The sequence below is a fragment of the Coffea arabica genome, chromosome 4e (assembly GCF_036785885.1).
Source record: "Coffea arabica cultivar ET-39 chromosome 4e, Coffea Arabica ET-39 HiFi, whole genome shotgun sequence".
Lineage (NCBI taxonomy): Eukaryota > Viridiplantae > Streptophyta > Magnoliopsida > Gentianales > Rubiaceae > Coffea > Coffea arabica.
Genome location: NC_092317.1, coordinates 42,810,898 through 42,835,669, shown reverse-complemented (window position 1 = coordinate 42,835,669; position 24,772 = coordinate 42,810,898). Strand labels below are relative to the sequence as shown.

At 39.2% G+C, this 24,772-nt stretch overlaps 3 protein-coding genes and 1 non-coding gene across 4 annotated transcripts; 3 read left to right on the top strand and 1 right to left on the bottom strand.

The window, feature by feature from the left end:
* Positions 1 to 8,578: 8,578 nt before the first annotated feature.
* On the top strand, positions 8,579 to 9,760 carry LOC113741019 (uncharacterized). The gene is made up of 2 exons (XM_027268516.2): positions 8,579 to 9,018; positions 9,112 to 9,760. Exons 1-2 carry the CDS (start codon positions 8,579 to 8,581, stop codon positions 9,758 to 9,760), a joined length of 1,089 nt encoding a protein of 362 aa, XP_027124317.1.
* A 54-nt stretch (positions 9,761 to 9,814) lies between these two features.
* Positions 9,815 to 11,746, top strand: LOC113741018 (uncharacterized). Its single transcript, XM_027268515.2, has 3 exons — positions 9,815 to 10,786; positions 10,889 to 11,362; positions 11,471 to 11,746. The coding sequence occupies exons 1-3, from the start codon at positions 9,815 to 9,817 to the stop codon at positions 11,744 to 11,746; spliced, it is 1,722 nt and encodes a 573-aa protein (XP_027124316.2).
* A 7,447-nt stretch (positions 11,747 to 19,193) lies between these two features.
* On the top strand, positions 19,194 to 24,536 carry LOC113741017 (uncharacterized). Its single transcript, XM_072046636.1, has 7 exons — positions 19,194 to 19,433; positions 20,187 to 20,741; positions 20,856 to 21,350; positions 21,738 to 21,942; positions 22,201 to 22,334; positions 23,097 to 23,296; positions 23,399 to 24,536. Exons 1-7 carry the CDS (start codon positions 19,194 to 19,196, stop codon positions 24,534 to 24,536), a joined length of 2,967 nt encoding a protein of 988 aa, XP_071902737.1.
* LOC113743100 (small nucleolar RNA R71) lies at positions 19,731 to 19,837 on the bottom strand. Its single transcript, XR_003460986.1, has one exon. It is a non-coding gene; the product is annotated as a small nucleolar RNA R71 (small nucleolar RNA).
* Positions 24,537 to 24,772: the final 236 nt, after the last annotated feature.

Genomic DNA, 24,772 nt, shown 5'->3' with positions numbered 1-24,772 from the left:
CAATAAATGTGAGGACCCGCAATTTTTCTTATTCTTATTTTATTTTACTGGCTTAATTAATTATTTACTCACCTGTTTTCTCTGAATATTTTATTCCAACCTTTTTGGATCCATTTACATGGAACTACGACTTGCATATATTTTAAAATGACTTGTTTTAAAAATTAATTTTTGGAAAGCTAGATTAGTGAGAATAGTGAATACGTGTTTGGAGACTATAGCCGATTTGAGAGTACAATGAGATTGAAAAATTGGAGACTTGTACATTAGTCTTGAAGTAGGTATTTTTATGTTTAAGTGCTCAAGTGATAGTTAGTTATACTATCGTTATAAGAATTTCTTGGAGATTTCACTTTATCGCGCTTAAATCGGAAGTACACATTTTTACGCGCGCGATTAATTGAGGGACTTAAGACCATTATTTTTAGACTATTAAGAGTGAATAATAATAGTATGAATGAAAGTGCATTAGAGGTTTAGTGCATAAGTGAAATAAATCCGAGAGAAAACGAGCACGAAACACGCGCGTATGCACACTAGTCTTAGTTGACTTTTAGAGTATTCTTAGCCACACAATCTTAAGCTTCCTCAAGAAGCTTTTGCAGCTGTAACAACCTTTCTTTTCTTCTCTACCAGCCGTGCATCACTCCAAGGAAGAAGACAACCAAAATTCTTCTTCAACAACTCCCTCATTTCTCACCCAAATTACTCCAAAATTTAACTACAACTAGTAAACAACTTGGAGATTCACTTGAGCTTGGAGGAGAGCTTCATTTCACGGTTTTTCTTGGGCTTAGAGTGACCGAAATTTTCTGCTCAAATCATCCAAGGAGGTAAACAACGATCAACCTCTTAAACCTTTGTTTATGGAAGTTATCTAGCGCTTATAAGTTCATAATTTCATGTGGGTAGCTTTAGATTGATGGATTTTGGTGTGTGGGCTCTATGAACTCCCACAATGACTTGAGGACTGATTTCATGAGTTTTGATGTTATTAATATCGGTTTAGTGCTTAAATTAGTGGAAATAAGTTGTATTGGTGAAAGGAAACTCAAAGGAGGTGATGAGCAAAAATATTCCGAAACTGCCCCTGTCATTTTCGTGTGCTTTTGAGCACTTTTCAGTGGTTCAATTGACTTGTTTATGATGTATATATGTTGTATAGGTTGTGTAGAAAGTTTCCACCAAAAATTACTTGATTTGGTTGGCCAAAAGTTGAATTTTCGAAAAGGCTTCAAAACTGGAAATTGTTCCCGGATTACCCAGGCAGTGTTTTTGTTTCAGCCATAACTTTTTACTCCGATGTCAAAATCGAGTGCCATTTGTGGCACTCGAAACTAGACATTCCCAGCTTTCCAATGGTATAAAAATGCATGTCCTGATTCCACCCGAGTGAACCGTACCAACCATTTGAACTTGGCTGCCCTGTTTCGCTAGTTCACTGGAAGCTCTGTTTTGAGCAGCAAATTGATGCTCAAATATGAGCTAGTTGTGGACAGATTTTGAAAATTATTTCTTCAGAGAAATTGTAGCTTTATGAATCTAGTTTTCAACACTACCAACAATGCTCAATTCCAAGTTGAATTGAGTGAGTTGTGGCCATATTTCGAAACTGATGCAGTGAGTAAAAACCCTCTTTTTGGCTAGTTAAATGGCCTAGCTTGATTTGGGACTTGTTGTTTTGGAAACTTTGATATCCAACATCTACCAAACTTTATATTAGATGTTCCTTGGACTTTGTTTCACAAATAAACTAGATTTGGGTTGGTTGCATTGGACAAAATGTTTAAAAAGGAAAGAAGAGCTAGAAGACAGTTTTGCCTTGGGAAATTTCTTGAACTTTGATGCTTTAGTTAACTACCTTCCCGTGTGAATTTTCAAATGAAATTTGATAGAGGAGTAGTCCTCATATGGAGGTTTAATTGTACAAAATTTGGCGATATTCTAAGACCATTTTGATATCCAAAAGATGTCCCAAAATTGCTCTTCGAATCTGGAAAACTTTTCCTTTTCTCTTAGCCGAATGGCCAATCTTGACTTGGGACTTGTTATTTCAAAATTTTTGGTGTTAATCACCTAAGAAAATGTATCTTGAATGTTACTTAGACATTGTCTACACAAATGAACCATGTTTGAAAATATTTCATTAGCCAAATGATTTAGAAAAGGGAAATGGTAGCATAAGGCAGCTTTGCATTGAAAATTTAGAAAATTTCGTGACTTTGTTAACTGACTTCCCGTACGTATTTTTTCATGAAATTCGACAGAGGAATAGCCCTTATATGGTAGTGTAATACTGCTAAATTCAGTGCCATTCTGAGTCCGTTTCAATGCTTAACCAAAGTCCCAAAGTTTTTGATTTGAACTTGGAAATTGCCTAAAAGTTTCAATTTTTCAGCAACTTTGAGCTACTATATCTTGGTGCTCAAAACTCCGATTCTTATTCCGCTTGTTGTGTTTTAAACTTTGTTTATGACTCTAATTGATTTCAAAATTTCAGAGGCTAGTTCACATTGTGTGAATTTTTTCGAATTTCCAAACTTTGCCAAAAACCAACCCCAAAACTGGATCGCAAGCCAAAACAGCAACTTTGAGACAAATTTTGAATACCTTCCGTTTGGAATCATGGAAAAGTGTCTTCTAGAAACTTTTAGTACTTTGGAAGTAGTTTTCAACGGTACCAAGTTTTCCAATTTTGGACTCATAGAGAGTGAGATCTGATTTTTCAAAGTTTGCTTGCTGAATCTGAAATTTCCGAACTTAAAGGAAATTGAGGGTTTCAAACTCTCCATTTTCCTCTGATATTGCTAGACCGTTTTACACTTGATTTCAAAGGCGAAAATCAGATTTCTCTTGTGTTTTTGAAACCCACTTCCGAGCCTCGATTATAAATAATTAAGGTTCAATTCATGAATTCTCCTTAGATTGTACACTAGTACAACCTTCTTTGATAAGTAGGGGTTCTAAGTGATAGTGTATAATAATTTATGGTTATTTGCTCAGGCGCTCAAGGAGACCTTCAAGAGGAACTCGAAGTGGACATCTAAACACTTGTTTGAGTACTTACTCACTTGTTTTGAATAGGTGAGTGTTCCATATAGGAGTACGTAATTTGAATAAGTCTATGACATGCTTATCCCATAGTCATTAAGTGTTAAGTGCTACATGTTAAGTATTTACCACACTCATACATATCTAAGTAAGGTATACTTGAATTACTAGATATGAAATGTTTGAAGAGCATATTTACGTGACTACTTGAACTACTCGATATGAAATGCTTGAAGAGAATATTTACGTGACTACTTGAACTACTCGATATGAAATGCCTGAAGAACATATTTATGTGACTATTTGAATTACTCGACATGAAATACTTGAATTGCATATTTATGTGAATTGTTTTAATGATTAATTATGCTATGGCTGCATAAGTCGATCGGAGTGAATCTCCTCGATTCTTAAGTGGTAAAAGTGGGAGACGGCCAATGGCGGCCCACTAAAATGATAAATGTTTACCAATTAACCGTGATTACTTAACCGTTAACCGTTAACCGTAATTACTTACCGTTTACCAATTTACTTGATTACCCGATTACTTGACTACTTGATTACCATAAATTCCGTGTTCATATGAAATTTCGGTATATTCCTTACTTGTTTAGATGTTATGTGTTACTATAATTGCTCATATGAAATTGTCCACCATTTTAAGGTGAGTGTGTACTTTATCTCACTCAACCTACTAAAACGATAAATTTTCGCCGTTCATCGGTTTACTTGTTTACTTGTGCATGTTGTAAGCTCTAAGCTGAACTGGGCCCTGCCCTTGGTTACTAACCTACTCGAGCCAGGACTGGGCTCGGTCGGGTAGGTTGGAACCCTGGGACACCGTTTTGATATACTCGAGTATTACCACTGGAGGGATAAGGTGATGGCCAGACAAACCGAGGGGATCCGGAAGTTATAAGGTGCAGATGACCGACATGGTTCCACTGGAACACCGTATCCTTCAATGTGTGTTTATTTTGCATAGAGATAGCTATTTCATGCAAATGTACCAACGTGCAAATCTTGTATCATACCTGTGATACATTCAAATTACTCGTACAATGATGAATGTCTTATGTTCATGAGCCAACGTGCAACCCCGAACCATACATGTGGTATGCTCAATTACTTGATTTATTAGAACTGCTAGTGTCTTGGAACCTCACTGGGCTATGTAGCTCATCCCACGTTTTTGTTCTCTTTAACAGGGTTCGAGACCAAGAGTATTTGTGAATAGTAATAGATAGTTTTCTTTTGAAAATTCAAAGTTGTATTATAGTGGATGGATATAGTACATATTCCGTTGGGTTGTACTTAAGATTGAAAGCTAAATAATTGTAAGTGTGAAATATTTTGGAGTACTTTGAATATATATTGAAGTTATTCGCAGTATTTCGAGTTTTTGAATTGTGATTTGTAGTGAGTCATGGCGAAAGCTAAGCAGGCGTCCCGCGGATACCCTTTGGTTCGCCTTTGGGAGAAGTGGAGGCATCACAATAAATCACAAAAAATGACATCCGAATCTAATCCTCATAAACTTTTGATCCAAATGTAATCCAATCCTCATATGATCTGATGGACCGAATATTTGCTAATTTGGATCGGATCACAGGATTTTTCAGATCAGGGGTTAAGATGCATGCCCCTGCCACATCTGCATTCATTCTGACTTTGATAACTATAAGTAGAGGAGGGGTAACTATCTGGTTGCAAATAGCTGATCATTTTTTGCAGGACATAAGATTTCTCAACTTTCTTTTGTGTTGAATAGATATAACTGAGCCAGTTTGGCAATGAATCATGATTGATGAAGAGCTGCTTTGTACAAGTGGAATCAATTCTTTATGTTCCTCATGTAATTAAAAGCAAACAGGCATCAATTCTACCTGTTTTATCATGAACACGTCAATTGCATGGAAACCAATTTCTGCATGTCATCACATAAAGCAGATAAATAGGCAATACAAGAAATTAAAAATGTCATTCTTCTGGTTTAGGAGATACCCTGTAAGATCTTTCCTCCATTACTTTGACATTTGTTTTATCGTTGGTTGGGGTAATTGCCTTCTGTTGTGAACCAGAACTGCGTGCAACTTTTGATCCAGATTCGTTTATCTTCACTCCATTAATCAATGCCACCAAAACACTTCCTTCATCAACGCTCATTGCCACCTCAAACACCTAATAGAAAACTTTTTTCCAAAAAAAAAAAAAAAGTCTTAACTTTCATTTCACACTACTCGCATAAAAATAGATCTTTTATCATACTTACTGCTTCGCTTGCACTTTATCAAAAACCACATTCAACACATTTATAACCTAAATTAATAAGCGCTAAACGATAATTTGCATAGAAACAACTGATGATAAACAAAAAAGGAAAAAGGTCAAACCTAAACAAGCTTCCTACACCATTTCTGAAGCTTCCAACCGCTGCCATTGTCCTTCTTTTTGAGTGATACAGCACAAAACAATCCAAATTTCCAGGGAAAAGAAATGCATACTTAGAAATTCATAGAATTCCAAAGGCTGTGAAAAACTGACCCAAAAAAGGGAAGAAATTGCGAGAAAAAAAGTGGAAACCTGAGTGCGTAATAGGTGATGCGATGGCGGAGGCGTTCTACTTCTTTAGTAAGGTGTTCGACGAGAGCTTCCTCTTGCTCTTTCCTCATTGTTCTCTCATCGTCTTCTTCTCCGTGATTGCTGCCATTGTTGCTTCTCTTTTCTTCTCCTGCTCCGCTTGTTTTTTCGATTTTAGGCTTTCTGAGAACCGGACGGGGAAGGCCATTCATGTTCATTTAGTCTTGTTTCTTTCTTCTGTGATTGGCTCTGGTTTTTATAGTGTTTGACGAGCTTTTGCACCTTATTGCCACTTAATGCTATTGTTGATCGTAGATGTGATTCTTTTTCAACTTTTTTATCCTGATAATAAATTGATAGTGAGTTGGGACTAAGGAGTATTACTTAATCAACCTTCAACATGATCTTCTTTTTAATTATGATTAGTTACTTAAAACTCTTTTCTTTTTTTATTTAGATAGACAAATCCTTAATCCCTGTGGTGCTTCCAAATTTTATTGCATTTATTAGTTGCACGATTAACTTTTAAGACACACAAAAGGAAGAATTGTGCACTTGTTGTAATTGTGCAATCATTCGTTATTTTGATACATTTGTTGTAATTGTGTGCACATTTGTGACTTTGACACAAGTGTTGCACATGCAATTTTACAAATAATTTCATTAGGCTAATGCGCTCCTCTAAATTAAATAATTACAGCGTACTTTTTTTTTGTTTTGCATGAAAGTAGATAATATGTAGTTTTTCCTATCAATACAAAATTCAATTTAGAACTTTTCTTAACTCACAAATTGGAATTGATAGTTTATTCTGAACTATTTTGTCCATGAATAAAATTAAGGGATAATTTCAGAAACCTCCCCTGAGGTTTTTGATAATTTCATGTGGCTCCCTTAAGGTTTCAAAAATTACAACTACTTCCCTTATCCATTTTAAATGACAATACAAACCTTAATATTTTAATAAAACTCTCTTGTTGCTATGTTTATAAAAAGGATGGATTTTATAATTTCATTTTCCTTCTTATTCATTTCTCTTATATTTCATTAGAAGTATAGAAGAACTATCAATGTTGTCGTTAATACCTATCCAAATCAAACGTTAAACTAGTAATTCTTTTTTTTGATGACTTTTAATATCATCTAAATTTTTTTAGCTCTTTTTTTGTATCAAAATCAACAATAACTAAAAACAAATGGTCCAAAATCACTACCAAACTATGGTAGTTCCATCACTAAATTAGTCTGTAAACTGATAGGCATTATTTGATAGTAATTTTATAACTCATTTCCCCTGTTATACCTATCAAATATTGTGTTAATTGCCGATATCTACTTAAATTTGGTATTTGGGTCTAATTCCAGGAATGGAGCAGAAAACTACCAAAAAGAAAGGGAACAAGAGACAATTGGGCTAAGGGCCCACCTTGTATACTTCATTGGCTCAAGTCCTACGGGAGAGAGCATTAGTAATCTCCTTTGGCTTTTAAGAGGGACATCAGCGAGGACCACGAAGAAGCAAAGGCTTTTCTTCAATTGGGCTTTTGAGAGAAACACACGAGGAGAAGCTTTTTCCTTGTAATCTTTTGCTTGCTTCCCAATTGCGGTGGGACCAGAGACTAGATAGCTTTAGTCAACTTCCTTTTGTTTCTCTATAAGTAGAGAACGGACAGAAGCAAGCGGCCAATTTTAGTTTTTAGTTCAGTTTTTAGTTTTCTTTCTTTTTCTGACTGGCCTCTGACACACGCCAGGTGTTTGACAATATTCCCCAACGGGGAAACATCTTTTATTCCTTGCTTTCTAGTAAATGCAATGCCGTTGCAATCATTTAATTCGTGAGGTGATTTAATTATGCGGCGTGGCTAAACCTTCAATCTAGTCAAGGGTCAACTCGACGGCGCAATCCCGAAATTCTGTGAGATCTAATTAGTTTTCACGCGTTCCTCAATTTATTAATATTTGTATGATGTCTGCTTGAATTCTCATGGGATTTATTTATTAATTGAATGTCAAGGGCCCGATGTTCAATGTGATTTATTAATCTCGTGCCAATTTAGTCAATTAAATCCGTAATTGTTTGATTGATTAATATTAGTGGTAACTGGTATGTTTACACATCAGGGGAGCGTGCAATCTAATTTAAATAACCCTCGTAGCGTGTTATTGATTAGGGCTATGTTTTTCTAGTTGTTAATGCAATTGGGAAATTAATTCCTATGGTCGTACCTAGGAGTATTTTCTGATTAGGGGTAATCAACGGTCGTACCTTGGTTATCAATAAATTAAGGAAAAATTGGTCGTTAGACTTCGTCAACGACTATAACTAGCCTATTAATACATTAAGTGAACCTCCCTTGCATCAATGATCGGATAATTGGACTATGCCTGAATAGTTGTATCCTTGGCTAGAATTTATATATTCTTGATTTAATTCCTTTTTTTTATATTCGTGCTAGTTAATTATTTGTTCCAGTGAATTATTTAATTGTTTTTTTAGTTTAACTCCGATAAAATCCCCCTCATTCCAATTGGAATTTTAAAAGAAACAAATATCCCCAATCCCTGTGGATTCGACCCTACTTATCACTGTCTACAGAAGTTGTATTTTGTTTGAGTAGGTATTTATTATTGCACAGGTTCGGCACCTGTCAATTTTTGGCGCCGTTGCCGGGGACTGGCGTTAATTATTTGTTCCTTTTTAAATCTAATTTGTTTTTGCTTTCTTTCTTTCTTTCTGGTATTTTTTTAGTTTATGCCTCGTTCTTCTCGTACAGGCGACTTAATTTTTGACCCTGAAGTAGAGAAGACTGCACGTCAAACTAGGAAAGAGACTAGACAGCTCAGAGAGGAGCAGTCCAGTGGTGCATCTCAAGGACTGGATCCGGAGGTGGAATCGTTAAATCTGCATAGTGATCACTCGAGTGATTCGGACCAGGAGGAAGTCACCATGGCAAATGCACGAACAATACGGGAGTTGGCCGCTCCAAACTTGACCCAACAACCTCTCTGCATAACTTTCCCTCGCCTTAGTGAGAATGCAGCTTTTGAATTAAAACCTGGTCCAATACATTTGTTGCCTACTTTTCATGGTCTGTCAGGTGAGGAACCCCACAAACACATGCAGGAATTTGATGTGGTGTGTTCGAGTATGAAGCCTTCGGGAGTAACTGATGAACAAATTAAGTTAAAGGCCTTCCCTTTTTCTCTCAAGGATTCGGCAAAAGACTGGTTATACTGTCTACCTGCAGGCATTATCACCACGTGGCCAGAGATGCAGAAAAAATTTTTTGAAAAATATTTCCCTGCGTCCAGAGCTGCTAGTTTGCGAAAGGAAATATGTGACATCAAACAATTTCACGGGGAATCCTTGTATGAATATTGGGAGAGGTTCACCAGGCTGCGCACCCGATGCCCTCAATACCAAATAAGTGATCAACTGCTGATTTAGTACTTCTACGAGGGGCTACTGATAAACGATAGAAATATCATTGATGCAGCAAGTGGAGGTGCACTGGTGAATAAAACTACCCAAGAGGCTTGGGAACTAATCGAGCGAATGGCAGAGAACTGCCAGCAGTTTGGTACAAGAGAGGATGTTCCTACGAGAAAGGTCAATGAGGTAAGCTCATCTTCCATTCAACAGCAGTTATCTGAATTAACCTCATTTGTTCGACAGATAGCTGTAGGAAATGTACAGCAGGCCAAGGTGTGTGGGATTTGTACGAACAGTGGTCATACCACCGACTCGTGCCCACAGTTACAAGAGGAGGGAATTGAGCAAGCAAACATGGCTGGTAACATGCCCATGCCACGTAGACAGTATGACCCCTATTCCAACTCATACAATCCGGGTTGGAGGGATCATCCAAATCTGAGCTATGGGGGAAATAAGCAACAAAATTTCACCCCCAATAGACAACAGGGCTTCCAGCAACAATATCAAACAAAGAATCAACCCTCCTCTAACCCAGGTATGTCCTTAGAAGACATGGTTAAAATCATAGCCTCTAACACTATGAAATTTCAGCAGGACACTGAGGCCAGCAGTCAAGAGACGAAGGCGCGTATGCAAAACTTGGAAAATCAGATGAGTCAATTGGCCTCAATTGTCAACCGACTGGACTCCTAGGGAAAGGGAAAACTGCCATCCCAACCTGAGGTGAATCCCAAGAATGTAAGTGCAATGACCCTCAGGAGTGGGAAAGAGGTTGAAGGACCAGCACCAGTAGCTCCGAAGGACAAGAATGAGGACCGCATTGAGAAGGAGCTTGAGGAAGAAGGAACGCCCGGCATAAATAAAGAGGTAATACGTACCCCAGTGGTTCCAGTTAAGCCTAACCCACCACCTTTTCCTAGCAGGTTGGAAAGGCTTAAAAAGCATAACAAGAAAAAGGAAATTCTGGAGATGTTTAGAAAGGTGGAGATAAATATCCCCTTACTTGACGCAATTAAGCAAGTACCCCGGTATGCCAAATTCTTGAAGGACCTATGCATCAATAGGAAGAAATTGAGGGGAGATGAAAGGATAATTGTGGGAGAGAACGTATCCGCAGTGCTTCAAAGAAAACTTCCGCCCAAGTGTGGAGAGCTAGGTATGTTCACTATCCCTTGTAAAATCGGGAACACTAGCATTAGGAATGCCATGTTAGACCTAGGAGCCTCTATAAATGTGATGCCCAAGGCTATTTATGCTTCTCTAAATTTGGGTCCCTTAAAGGAAACTGGCATTATAATTCAATTGGCTGATAGGACTAATGCTTATCCCGATGGGGTGATAGAAGATGTGTTAGTGCAAGTGAACAATTTAGTGTTCCCCGCTGATTTTTATATTCTTGATATGGGTAATGAACGTTCTCCAAATCCATCACCAATTTTGTTGGGGAGGCCCTTCTTGAGCACGGCTCGTACAAAAATTGATGTTAGTGAGGGCACCCTAACGATGGAATTTGATGGAGAAATAGTTCATTTTAATATATTTGAGGCCATGAGATATCCTTGTCATTCTAATGCTATTTTCGCTATGAGTGTAATCGACCCTTTGGTGCAAGAAGTGTTTGAAATTAATAGCAGGGATGAATTGGAGACAGCAATCACCAAACATTTGGATCTGGAAGCAACTTGTGAAATGGAGTTAGATGTCAGTTTGCAAAGAATGGTTGGAGCCTTGCAATCACTAGGCCAAAGTTCTCTAAGGTATGATGTCGCTCCTATATTGGTGCCTGAACCACACCTAAAGCTATTACCCTCTATCGTGTAGGCACCTGAAGTGGAGTTAAAACCTCTGCCCGAGCATCTAAAGTATGCCTATCTAGGTGAAAAATGGACGTTACCAGTGATAATCTCATCCAAATTATCACCCAGGGAGGAGGATAAGCTGCTACGGGTTCTAAGGGAGCATAAGGAAGCTATAGGTTGGACAATTGCGGACATAAAGGGTATAAGCCCGTCCGTGTGCATGCATCGAATTCGCCTGGAAGAGGATGCTAGGCCGATAAGACAACCACAAAGGAGATTGAACCCCATCATGATGGAAGTGGTCAAGAAAGAGGTAATCAACCTTCTGGACGTGGGAATCATTTTTTCTATCTCAGATAGCCCGTGGGTGAGTCCAGTCCAAGTGGTGCCAAAGAAAGCAGGGGTAACTGTGGAAGAAAATCAGGAAGGGGACCTCGTTCCAGTTCGAAAGCCTACGGGTTGGCGCCAGTGCATCGATTACCGCAAATTGAACGCGGTGACCAAGAAGGATCATTTTCCTCTTCCATTCGTCGATCAAATAATTGAAAGGTTAGCTTGTCGTGCCTATTATTGTTTTTTAGATGGTTTCTCTGGTTATTTTTAGATAGCAATTGCACCAGAGGATCAAGAGAAAACAACTTTCACTTGCCCCTTTGGCACTTTTGCCTATCGAATGATGCCATTTGGATTGTGCAATGCCCCTGCAACATTTCAGAGGTGCATGATTAGCATTTTTTCTGAGTATGTGGAGAGAATAATTGAGGTATTCATGGATGACTTCAGTGTCTATGGTGATAGTTTTGACGATTGCTTAGATAACCTGACATTGATTTTAAAAAGATGCATTGAGACTAACCTAGTGCTCAATTGGGAAAAATGACACTTCATGGTTGAGCACGGGATAGTTCTAGGACATGTAGTGTCGTCTAGAGGAATTGAGGTTGATAAAGCTAAAATAGATGTGATATCTGCTTTACCTTACCCCGTAACTGTACGGGAAGTTCGTTCTTTTCTAGGACATGCAGGTTTCTATCGCAGATTTATCAAGCATTTCTCAAAGATCGGGGCACCACTTTTCAGGCTTTTGCAAAAGGATGTCAATTTTGAATTCAACGAGGAGTGCAAAGAAGCGTTCGAGAAGTTGAAAAAACTACTCACTTCTTCACCTGTCATCCAACCCCCTGATTGGAATCTCCCATTCAAAGTTATGTGTGATGCCAGCGACCACTCCGTGGGAGCAGTTTTGGGACAGAGAGTGGAGAAAGCGGCGCACGCAATATATTACGCCTCTAGAGCTTTAAATGGCGCTCAACTCAATTACTTCACTACGGAGAAAGAACTCTTAGCTGTTATTTTTGCTTTAGAAAAGTTTAGACCTTATTTGCTAGGTGCTAAAGTAATTATGTATTCTGACCATGCAGCTTTGAGGTATCTACTGACCAAGAAGGACGCTAAACCCCGTTTGATAAGATGGATATTGCTCCTGCAGGAATTTGACTTGAAAATCAGAGATAAAAAAGGAGCAGAGAATCTAGTAGCTGACCACCTAAGTCGAATACTGGTAGCGGAGGAGGAATTACCATTAAGGGAGTCTTTTCCTGAAGAACATTTACTTTCTATTAATTCATCCCCTCCTTGGTTTGCAGCTATTGTGAATTATTTGGTTACTGACAAATTGCCCGCAGGTTGGCCCAAGGCGAAAAGGGACAAACTAAAAAGCGATGCAAAGTACTATGTCTGGAATGATCCCTATCTTTGGAAACAAGGTGCTGACCAAATAATGAGGCGATGTGTAAGTGAAAGTGAATTCCAATCTATATTGACTTTCTGTCACTCTTTTGCATGTGGGGGTCATTTTGGACCTAAACGGACTGCTAGAAAAGTGTTGGAAAGTGGATTTTATTGGCCTACCTTATTTAAGGATGCCTACTTGTTTTGTAAAACATGTGATAAATGTCAGAGGGTAGGCAATTTATCCCGAAAGGATCAACTGCCACAGGTGCCCATGCTTTTCATTGAGATTTTTGATACTTTGGGTATAGATTTCATGGGTCCCTTTCCTAATTCTAGTGGATTTTTATATATTTTACTAGCAGTGGATTATGTCTCTAAGTGGGTGGAAGCAAAAGCCACCCGCACTAATGATTCAAAGGTGGTAGCAGGTTTCATAAAGTATAACATTTTCGTGCGATTTGGAATGCCACGGGCAGTTGTGAGTGATAGGGGGACGCATTTTTGCAACAAGACAATTGCTGCTTTGTTCAGGAAATATGGTGTACTTCATAAGGTTTCCACTTCCTACCATCCACAGACCAATGGCCAGGCTGAAGTCTCGAATAGGGAAATAAAATCTATTTTTGGAAAATATGGTCCGCCCTGATAGGAAAGACTGGAGTTCAAGGTTGGAAGATGCTTTGTGGGCATACAGGACCGCTTACAAGACACCTATAGGGATGTCTCCCTATAGGTTGGTATTTGGTAAGCCTTGCCATCTTCCAGTGGAGTTCGAGCATAAAGCATTTTGGGCGGTTAAGCAATGCAATAAGGATATTGAGGAGGGCGGAATTCAAAGGAAGTTACAGTTACAGGAGTTGGAGGAGATTCGCAATGAAGCCTATGAGAATGCGGTAATTTATAAGGAGAAAAATAAGATTTTTCATAACCAACAGATCTCTAGGAAGACATTCGTTTGTGGGCAAAAAGTTCTACTGTATCACTCCAAATTGAAGTTATTTCCAGGTAAATTACGTTCTCGTTGGATTGGCCCTTTTGTTATGACTAATGTCTTTCATTATGGTGCAGTAGAGATCCAAAGTTTGAAAAAAGAGAAGAAATTTGTAGTGAATGGTCACCGTCTCATGCCATATTATGAAGGTTTCCCAATTGAGCGAGTGGAGATGATGCACTTAGAGGACTCGATTTGCTTAGTTTAAGCAAAGTTTTGGACAACGTCTAGCCAAAGACGTTAAAGAAAGGCGCTTTTGGGAGGCAACCCAATTGTTAATTTTGTTGTTTTAGTGCTTAATTATTCAATTATGTCGTTTCTCACGTGGGTACTAGTCACTCTTGATGTTTTTTAACTCTGATCAGGATAGGTAATCTTGGCGTGCCCACGCAAGGAGGGCACGCGTTAAGCGTCTCAGTCCAAGTCCCATGGTCAGAGGACGTTTGTAAAACATGGCGTGCCCGCACCGTGTTAGTAAATTCTCAACATCTCGCGACGCCGGCAGAAAATAGAATCTTGGCGTGCCCACGCGAGGAGGGCACGCGTTAAAGTGCGTAAGGTGACTCTCGGAGTCAGTGGATGTTTTCTAATCTGGGCGTGCCCACGCCATGTTTGACGACCCAAAAGCAAAGGAAAAAATTGTTATTTATTTATTTTTATTATTATTATTTCAAAAAAAAAATATATATATATGGCAGAGCATAGCGCGGCCTTTCTTTTTTTCTTTTTTTTTTTCTTTTTCTTCCTTTCCTTTTTCCTTCTTCTCTTCTTTTCTTTCTTTCCTTTCTTTCTTTTTTTTCTTTTTCTTCTTCTCCTCTGCCGCTCCCCTGTTTCTTTTTCCCCTCTTCTTCTCCTTTCTTCCCCGCTGCCTCGCCTTCCCTTTTCCCCTTTCTCTTGCGACTGAAACCCTTCGCCGAGCGCCGCCACAGCCCGCGAGAAACTCATCGCGCGCCGCCGTCTTCGCGCGCGCGCGGGCATCGCTCACCTCGCAGCTCTACCACGGGCCAGCCCGCCGCCAACTGCCGCTACTCCGCTACTCGCACCCACGGCCGCGCGCATCTCCTCCATTGCCGTTTCGTCCGCCACCATCGCTCGACCTCCACCAGCTCCCCCTCTCTCTGCTGCCTTGCGAGCACCACCAGGCACGACAGCCGCACGTCGCGCCTTTCTCCCCCGCCTGCCCAGCCGCACGGCGCCCACCAGCGTCGCCATCTCGCATACAGGCCCTCTCGCGTTTCCTTCCTCAATGCGCCGTCGCCACCTGTCCAAAGTTGACAGGTGGAGGTATTGTTTTCCCTCCCTAGTAGAAATTTCTAGACATTACCTACTGGAATTGTTTGCCCTCCCCTTACTTCGTGTGGAGGGATAATTCGCTGTATTTGTCCGCCATGATTGTGGGATTTCTCCTGTAATCTTAGGGTTGGTTTTGAGGGTTTCTCTGATAGTTAACTGAGTTGGGCAAGTTCTAGGGTTCATTGTGAAAAAAAATTGAGTTCAGTTGTTGCTCTATGTGGGATGCTTTCTAATATTTACTGAATTGTTGGGCAGTTGATCTAAATTTTCCCTGTGCATACACCAGTGGTACTGGTGCGGTTCCTTTTGCCTATAGCTGTTGTCCACATTCTGATCTGCTTTTGCTAGCACTTTTGGTTGGATTGAATGTGTGATTAACTGTCCAATGTCGTTGCGCTATTTTTGTTTAACTTCAACTGCTGTTGCTGGAATTGCCTGTTGCTTGGCTCAATTACTAATTTAGTAAATTGTTGTGGGTTCTTGATTGTCCATTTAGAGACAGTGACGCCGATTTTAGGTCCACGTGTGTCTGATTCATATATTTGGTGTCCAATTGTAGGTGAATTGCTGCGATTGCTGGTTAAATTTGGGGGCGCCCGTGACGCTTATATTTGCTTATCAGGGGCGCCCGTGACGCTTATAATTGCTACTCGGTTGGGTATACTGGACTTGTTTGGGGTCTTTTTCTAGCTCTTGGATTCCTATTTTGTGCTTTCTATTGTTTTGGTTTGCCTGTTGGTCACCATGGTGAGGCCTCGATCTTATTCTAAGTCTTGGGCACCTAGACAATCACAGCCTCCACCACCCAAACCCACTATTCCCGACTCTGACCCCTCGCACGAACCTTCCTCCTCTGGGAGGAGAGCTCGCCTTGGGAGACAGAGGGACGTCCATATCTCTGACCCTGCACATTTTGGGGGAAATCTGCACTTCACTAGGGCCGCCGACAAGCAGCGATATGCTGTTTGTTGTGAGCGGCAGATCACTCCCTGCCGATATCTGGACGCCGCCAGCTTGGGCCTTCTAGATATTAGCGTCCCCGTCCACCATTTGATCAATGGCATTGGGTGGCGCCCATATTCTCGTATTGTTGACCTCCCGGCCTTTGTTGAGTTGGTTAGGGAGTTTTATGCCACTTTTGAGTTCACCATTACTACTGGTTATACTGTGTCTACCCCCGATGTCATTCGCTTTCGATTGATGGGTCAGGAGTTCCACCAGTCGATTACTGATTTTAATTTAGCTTTTGGCTTTATTGATACGGCCTATGCCGCCTCTCGGGAGTATGCCGAGAGTGCCTGCGACTACATAGAGCCTTTATTCTCTCGTTATCGAAGTATGTGGGAGGCGCTGTCCGTCGACCCTGCCCCTTATGATCCTCGCCAGTCCAAGAGCTCTTACATCAAGAACCCGGCTTCTCGCTACATCCAGCGCTTCCTAGCGTATAGTTTCTCGGGTAGGCGAAATGCTCGGGTATATTGTCTAAGCCAGAGTTCTTTTTCATATGGTGTATGCATAATAATATTAAAATTAACTTGGGGTGTTGGCTCGCTTCTCAATTCAAGTCTGTTTTGACAAAGAAGAAGCGCCCCTTGATTCTTGGGTCGTATATCACCCATTTGGCTGTTAACTTACAGTTGCTTGATCTCTCTAACCATGATTTACATGTTGCTTGTCAAATGGAGGCCTTGACATCCCGTACTTGGAGCGAATGGGTTTGGTACGGGAGGGTGACAACGGGTGAGAGATTGTTCCCCCGGGGCCGATTAGACCTCCTCCTCGTTTATCCTTTGCCAGAGCCTCCACGGCAGGCGGTGACCCCGGTCCTTCTTCTTCCGCTCCCCCCTCCTGTCCCAACGGCCGAGGAATGGCACCATCTCCGAAACACGGTCGAGAGGCTTGTGACGCGGCAGAAACACATTGACGTTAACGTGCACAATATGGCGCAGAATCTAGCGGCATTTATGCAGCAAGCCGGGTTCCCTCCTCAGTTTCTGCCTAACCCTCCCATGTTTTGACGACTCTGGGGAAGTACCGTTGCCCTTCTCTTTACTTTTGTTGCTGGTTTATCACATTAAGGGCAATGTGTCATTTAGGTGTGGGGGGGTCTCTGTTTGAGTGCTAGTATTCCCTGATTGGTGTTTTTCCTTTGCTCTTAGTTTGATGGTTATCTCATTTTCGTTTATCTTCTCTTCCTTTCTCTAGTGGTCAGTTCTAATTTGAATACCAAGTCGGATGTTGGTTTTTGTCTCTAATTCTGATATTGCCGAGTTTTAGTAAAAACATGGTATCAAGCTAAGGGGGTTAAGTCAGGAATATCTCTCTGGTGAATATCAGCAAGTGCTTGACTTTTCTAATTTTTAGTTAACTTTTCTAGGCATATGGGATGACTGTTGGCATTTTTCATGTGATTTGGTCCGGCTATTAATTTTAGTTCTCCATGTTTGGAAGTTTGGGGCTGGCTGTTGTTATTTTTGCGTTGTTTTAGTTATTGTTGATAAGTGAATATTTAACGTATATTTTGTACGAATTTGGCATGAATTTTTGGTATGTTTTGAGAAGATTAAAGCCATATTTGAACTCTTTTGGTGATAATTGCTTAAATATTGTTTAAGAGTTAAGAAATTGATAAATGAGTGGATTAATGCGTAATTTTGTGAAATTATGAAGGTAATTGATGTATGAAATTCATGCACAAGTTGAAAGAAATGTCAGGGTCATCCAGAGGACAAAGTACACAAGAAATTGGGAGCAAAAATGTAGAAAAAGGGAAGAAGTGAAAAACTGGAAAAATTGCTTAACACGGATCCGAGCTCGGATCCGTGTGTACAAGAGGGATCCGACCCCTCGTCTGTACTTCTGGCGGAGTGTATCCGAGGTCAGGACGATCCGACCTCGGATCCATGATGGGAATGCCTCGGATCCTATAATCCGAGCTCGGATCCATTATCACTCCTCGGATCCGAGGCTCGGATCTGTCTCTCTCCTCAGTAAGTGGCACAGCCGTTTTTCTTTACCTTTCTCACAACTTTTACAGTTATTTTGAGGGACAGAAATCGGTGGCACATGCTTCTGCAATAAAAGAGAAGACCAAATGAGTGTGGACAAAAGGAACATCATATCTTTGACTTCTTTTTACAAAATCTAAGTGGAGGAAATTATGAAGTGAGAGGAATGGAATTTCTACCACCTTTTATGCAGAAACACAAGGGAGAAGCCTGGCATTACCATACGTAGCTAGTTTTCCTTCTTGCAACAAGTTTTCTCTCTAGTTAAGAGTTCTTAGAGAAGCATTTGGTTTTCACTTGTAATTATATTGTGCAAGAACATAGCAGGAATTGGAGAGCTTCACCTTCAATTGGCTAAGCTTTCTTTTATCTTTCTTATACTTGTACTTTATGATGTTTTGCATTAATAAACTTGTGAATTTGATTGTTAAATCATTCATGAGTAGCTAAACTCCTTCATCTAGGGAGTAGATGAAACTTATGGCTAAATAATACTAATTGAATGTGATTTACACTTGTTATATCTTGAGTTAACTTGTCTACTGGTGTAGCTGTGATTTCTTGTTATTGATTGATCACCAATAACTTGTTTACAGTTGTTATTGTTCAATGAGAATTGGTAATAACAATGGAAACACATGAGTAGAGCTTGAGTTGTATGTTCATGAAAATAGAAATACACTTAAGAGGATTACTTAGTATTTCATGAATTAAAACAGAGTTGTAGTAGTATTTCACCATGGAAATAGGGAAATCTATATTGCTCTAAGCCATTTCATCATGGAAATGAGACTTGGTAATCTTGGAAATAAATCTCTGGTTAAGCAAGAATAATAGCAGGAAGTAAATCCATTCATTTGTGTAGTTTATGCCATAAGTGGAATCTACATCCCTAGAATCTTACTTAAGTGAAATTTCTTTATTTGCATTCAGCATTTGTTAAACTAGATTTGTATATCAAATTTGTAGTTTATAGCATTAGACTTTCTCTGCTCAAATTAATTGTAAGTCTAAATAATAGAGAGAACAGGGGCTTAGTAATTGTTTAAATTGCTCCTCGTGGGATCGACCCGATACGCATCTTGTACTAAAATTGTGACCTGTATACTTGCAGTCCAACGGGTGTAAAATCGGAATTAAACTTGCACTTAAAGTAAAAACCCGTCAAGTTTTTGGCGCCGTTGCCGGGGAGCGGCAATATTAGGGCCTAGTCATCTCTATTAATTTAGACATTTTCATTGTTTTTATCCAAGTTGTTGAATTAAAACTGCAAAAATTTCTCTTATTTTTATTTGTAGTGCATGCACCGATCAAATAGAGAAGTTGCACATTTTGATCCTGAAATTGAAAGAACATTGCGGAGACAAAGGAGGAATACACTGCATCAAGAGGAACAAGAGGTTTGGCAGCCAATAGAAGATATCTTGATAGAATTACCATTTGAAGAAGAAATGGCGGAAAATGACTTAAATAGGCGAGTTCTGCGAGATTTTACTATACCGGGAACACAAGGTTCACAAACGAGCATAGCAAGGCCTGCGGTAAATGCTAACAACTTTGAGATTAAACCATCACTTATCCAAATGGTTCAACAATCTCAATTTGGAGGTAATGCAGTAGAAGATCCTAATACACACTTAGCTACATTCTTGGAAATTTGTGATACAATTAAAATGAATGGAGTTAGTGATGATGCTATAAGGCTAAGATTGTTCCCATTTTCATTGAGAGATAAGGCCAAACTTTGGCTACACTCTCATGCTCCCAATACTTTCACTGGATGGGATGAATTATCAAGAGCATTCTTAAATAAGTATTTTTCACCAGGTAAGACTGCTAAGCTTAGAATGGATATCACTAGTTTTAGCCAATTGGAAGGTGAATCATTATATGAGGCATGGGAAAGGTTTAGAGATTTGCTTCGGAAATGTCCACATCATGGACTGCCGGAGTGGTTAATCATACAAACCTTCTATAATGGTTTAGTTTTTTCTACTAAAACTATGATCGATGCAGCTGCAGGTGGAGCTTTAATGGGTAAAACACCCCAAGAAGCTCATAATTTGATAGAAGAAATGGCAGCAAATAACTACCAATGGGCCAATGAGAGAGGTAATACAAGACGTCACGCAGGTATGATAGAAATGGACACTCTCAATATGCTGAGTGCTCAAATGAATAATGTGATGAAATTGCTAAGTAGACAAGGTCCAAGTTCATCTAATGCACATGTAGCATGCTGTTCTGTATGTGGAGGTGAACATGACACTAATGAGTGTGTCGATTCTGAACAGGTACAATTCGTCAATAATTACAATCGTAATGCTCAAAATAACCCCTACTCGAATACTTACAATCCGGGATGGAGAAATCATCCAAACTTCGGATGGAAGGATCAAGGAAATCAACCAAGGCCAACCAATCCACCAGGATTTCAATCAAGGCAACAACAAGCTGAAACTAAACCTGGTTGGGAGATGGCAGTGGAAAAGCTCGCAAAAGTTACTTCAGACAGATTTGAGCGAGTAGAAGAAAGGTTGGACCAACTCACTACAATGTACAGGAATGTAGATGTCCAAATTGGTCAAATTGCTAGTTCGTTGAATAACCGAAATCAAGGCGAATTACCTAGCAAAACAGAGGTCAATCCTAAGGAGCATGTGAAAGCCATTACTCTTCATAGTGGTAAGCAATTAGAAGATCCTCCAGTGATGGAAGTTGAAAAAGATGAGAATGAAAAACAAGAAGAAAAGCAGAGGAACCAAGAGGCGATTGTGGAGGAAAATAGTCGGGAGAATCCAAGAGAAAAGCAACCATCATCTTCCACTACCATTCCAATACCCCCTGCGGTTCCATTTCCACAAAGATTAAAGCAAAATAAGTTTGATAAAGATTTTGAAAAATTTGTTAAACTTTTCAAACAATTGCACATTAACATTCCTTTTGCCGATGCTATTTTGCAGATTCCATCTTATGCGAAATTTCTCAAGGAAATCATGACTAGAAAAAGAAAGTTGGAAGACTGCGAAACAATAGCATTAACGGAGGAATGTAGTGCAATTATTCAAAATAAGCTACCACCGAAGTTGAAGGATCCGGGGAGTTTTTCTATACCTTGCACCATAGGTAACGTTGATTTTTCTAAGGCATTGTGTGATCTTGGTGCTAGTGTATCATTAATACCTTTAACGGTGGCTAGACAATTGGGTTTGCATGAGCTTAAACGCACTAATATTACTTTGCAACTAGCGGATCGGTCTATTAGATATCCATTGGGAGTGTTGGAGAATGTATTGATAAAAGTTCAAAAATTTATCATTCCAGTGGATTTTGTGGTATTAGATATGGAAGAAGATATATCTATACCAATTATTCTAGGTAGACCATTTCTAGCTACTGCAGGTACTATTATTGATGTCAAAAATGGCAAGCTTAAGTTTCAAGTAGGTGAAGAAGAGGTAGAATTTAATTCGAATGAAATGGAAAAATACCCTTCTTTTACCGATCATGCTTATTCTATTGGCACAATTGATAAACTAACCCAAGAGATGAGTCAAGTCTACCTTGACTTAGATCCTCTTGAGCATTGTTTAATGAGTTTAGGTAAGCAAGAAGATGTTTGTGAAGAAATTGAAGAATTGGCCAAGTACTTGGATTTTCAAGCACCTTATAAAAGGGGTAAATTGTATGAAAGTCTTGGCCAAGGAAAAGGGTTTTCATAACCTTCAGAAATTGAACCTCCAAGGTTAGAGCTTAAGCCACTTCCAACTCATCTAAGGTATGAATTTTTTGGAGAAAATAGTACTTTGCCTGTAATTGTTAGTGCTGATCTTGATGATGAGCAGTGTACAAAGTTGCTAAGAGTTCTAAGGAAGCGTAAGAAGGCAATTGGATGGACAATTTCAGATATTAAAGGTATAAGTCCTTCTATATGCATGCATCGCATTTTATTGGAGGACAATTGCAAACCAGTGGTGGAAACACAAAGAAGACTCAATCCAAACATGAAAGAGGTGGTAAGAAATGAAATTCTTAAGTGGCTTGATGCAGGTATAGTCTTTCCTATCTCCGATAGTGTTTGGATTAGTCCAATTCATGTGGTACCAAAGAAAGGTGGAATAACTACAATCATGGGTAAAAATGATGAATTGATTCCATCTAGACTTGTGGTAGGGTGGAGAGTGTGTATTGATTATCGTAAGTTAAATACGGTAACAAGAAAAGATCATTTTCCCCTACCATTTCTTGATCAATTATTGGAGCGAATAACAGGATATGAATTTTACTGTTTTTTTGATGGTTTTTCAGGATATAATCAAATAGCTATAGCTCCAGAGGATCAAGAAAAGACCACATTTACATGTCCTTATGGCACTTTTGCCTTTAGAAGAATGCCATTTGGTTTATGCAATGCTCCTGCAACTTTTCAACGATGCATGATGGCTATTTTTTCTGATTATATTGAGAAAATTATGGAGATATTTATGGATGATTTTTCTGTGTATGGTTCATCTTTTGACCATTGTCTTCATAATTTGGAATTGATTTTGCAGAGATGCGAGGAAACAAATCTTGTATTGAATTGGGAGAAATGCCATTTTATGGTAAAAGAAGGAATTGTCTTAGGGCACAAGATTTCCTCCAAGGGAATTGAGGTGGATAAAGCCAAAATAGAAGTCATCGAAAAATTGCCACCCCCAAGCAATGTCAAGGGGATAAGGAGTTTTTTAGGACATGCTGGCTTTTATAGACGTTTTATTAAAGATTTTTCTAAAATAGTAAAGCCATTATGTGATTTATTATGTAAAGATACTCCTTTTCAATTTAATGACAATTGTTTGGTTGCATTTGAAAGGTTGAAGAAGGAATTGATTTCGGCCCCAATTATAACTTCGCCTGATTGGTCACTACCATTTGAATTGATGTGTGATGCAAGTGATTATGCGGTTGGAGCAGTTTTGGGACAAAAGAAAGAAGGACGGTTGCACGTCATTTACTATGCTAGCAAGTTGCTAAATGAAGCACAACTCAATTATGCAACCACAGAAAAAGAGCTATTGGCAGTGATATTTGCTTTGGACAAATTTAGATCCTATTTAGTAGGATCTAAAGTTATTATATATACGGACCATTCAGCTCTTAAATATTTGCTGCATAAGAAGGATGCAAAACTTAGACTAATTCGGTGGATTCTTTTATTGCAGGAATTTGATGTGGAGATAAAAGACAAAAAGGGATCGGAGAATCTAGTTGCAGATCATTTATCACGTTTGGAATATATCCCAATCAAAGATCAGGTTCCAATTCAAGAGAATTTTCCGGATAAGTTTGTCCTAGCACTTAGAAATTCTCCATGGTATGCAGATTTTGCTAACTACTTGGTCAGTGGAGAGATTAAAAAGGGGTTTAATTATCATCAAAAGAAGAAATTCTTACATGACGTCAAAAGTTACTTTTGGGAGGAACCATTGCTATACAGACATTGTGCTGATGGTATGATACGTAGATGTATTCCTGAAGATGAGGTACATAATGTTTTATATCATTGTCATAACCTTGAAACAGGTGGTCATTTCAGTACTTCAAAAACTGTGGCAAAGGTATGGCAATCAGGATTTTATTGGCCAACTATGTACCGAGATGCTAGGGAATATGTTAAAAATTGTGATGCATGCCAAAGAACTGGAAATATATCTCGAAAAAATGAAATGCCCCTGACTACGTTCTTGGAAGTTGAGTTATTTGATGTATGGGGTATTGATTTTATGGGACCATTTCCGAGTTCATATAATAATAAGTACATTCTCTTAGCAGTCGATTATGTTTCCAAATGGGTGGAGGCCATTCCTTCACAAACTAATGATGCTAAAGTTGTATTTAAGTTCCTTAAGCGGAACATATTTTACAGATTCGGAGTCCCAAAGGCAATAATAAGCGATGAAGGTAAGCATTTTTGCAATAAAATCATTGACACTTTGTTGCTTAAATATGGATGCAGGCATAAAAAGTCACTCCCTTATCATCCTCAAGCCAATGGCCAAGCGGAGTTGGCCAACCGGGAAATTAAGCTCATTTTAGAGAAAACGGTTAACCGCTCGAGGAAAGATTGGTCAAATAAGCTTGAAGACGCTTTATGGGCATATAGAACGGCATTTAAAACTCCATTGGGAATGTCTCCATATAAGCTGGTTTATGGGAAAGCATGTCATTTACCTGTAGAAATAGAACATAAAGCTTATTGGGCTGTTAAGGCTATTAATTTTGATTTTAAATCTGCAGGTGAGAAGAGAATGCTTGAGTTAAGTGAATTGGAGGAATCGCGGCTAATCTCATATGAGAATGCCAAGATTTATAAAGAAAGGGTGAAATTTTGGCATGATAAGCACATTCTTCCTAAACACTTTGAAGAAGGGCAAAAGGTGTTACTATTTAACTCAAGGCTAAAATTATTCCCTGGAAAGCTTAAATCTCGATGGTCCGGGCCATTTGAGGTGGTTAGCATGTTCCCATATGGAGCAGTGGAAATAAAGGGTGAAAATGGTGCCCCATTCAAAGTAAATGACCAAAGATTGAAGTTGTATTTGGCCGGAGAACAGGTTCCTAAAGGAGTAATTTACTCCTTAGAAAATGCAATGGAGAGTTGAAGAAATTATAGGAGAGTCGAGCCAACGACTATAAACAAAAGCGCTTGTTGGGAGGCAACCCAATAATAATAGTGTATTTGTTTTTTTTTGTGTTTCTTACATTTTGGTGTGATTTATTGGATTAATTAGATGTATTTCACTTGTTTGTAGGAGATAAGGGAGTTTTATCATCCATCTTGGAGGTGCACTTGAAGAACATGTTGGCAGGGAGTTTTTCTTACCAAATCGCGTTTTAA

Excerpts from the sequence above, each read along its gene's own strand:
- LOC113741019 (XM_027268516.2), top strand. The coding sequence starts at position 8,579 with ATGGCAAATGCACGAACAATACGGGAGTTGGCCGCTCCAAACTTGACC. Across the intron at positions 9,019-9,111 it reads TTGTATGAATATTGGGAGAG|AAATATCATTGATGCAGCAA; the intron begins GTTCACCAGGCT and ends GATAAACGATAG.
- LOC113741018 (XM_027268515.2), top strand. The coding sequence starts at position 9,815 with ATGACCCTCAGGAGTGGGAAAGAGGTTGAAGGACCAGCACCAGTAGCT. Across the intron at positions 10,787-10,888 it reads ATGTCAGTTTGCAAAGAATG|GCACCTGAAGTGGAGTTAAA; the intron begins GTTGGAGCCTTG and ends TCTATCGTGTAG. Across the intron at positions 11,363-11,470 it reads ATTACCGCAAATTGAACGCG|ATAGCAATTGCACCAGAGGA; the intron begins GTGACCAAGAAG and ends GGTTATTTTTAG.
- LOC113741017 (XM_072046636.1), top strand. The coding sequence starts at position 19,194 with ATGCACCGATCAAATAGAGAAGTTGCACATTTTGATCCTGAAATTGAA. Across the intron at positions 19,434-20,186 it reads CGAGCATAGCAAGGCCTGCG|GTACAATTCGTCAATAATTA; the intron begins GTAAATGCTAAC and ends GATTCTGAACAG. Across the intron at positions 22,335-23,096 it reads CTTTTCAACGATGCATGATG|GAATTTGATGTGGAGATAAA; the intron begins GCTATTTTTTCT and ends CTTTTATTGCAG.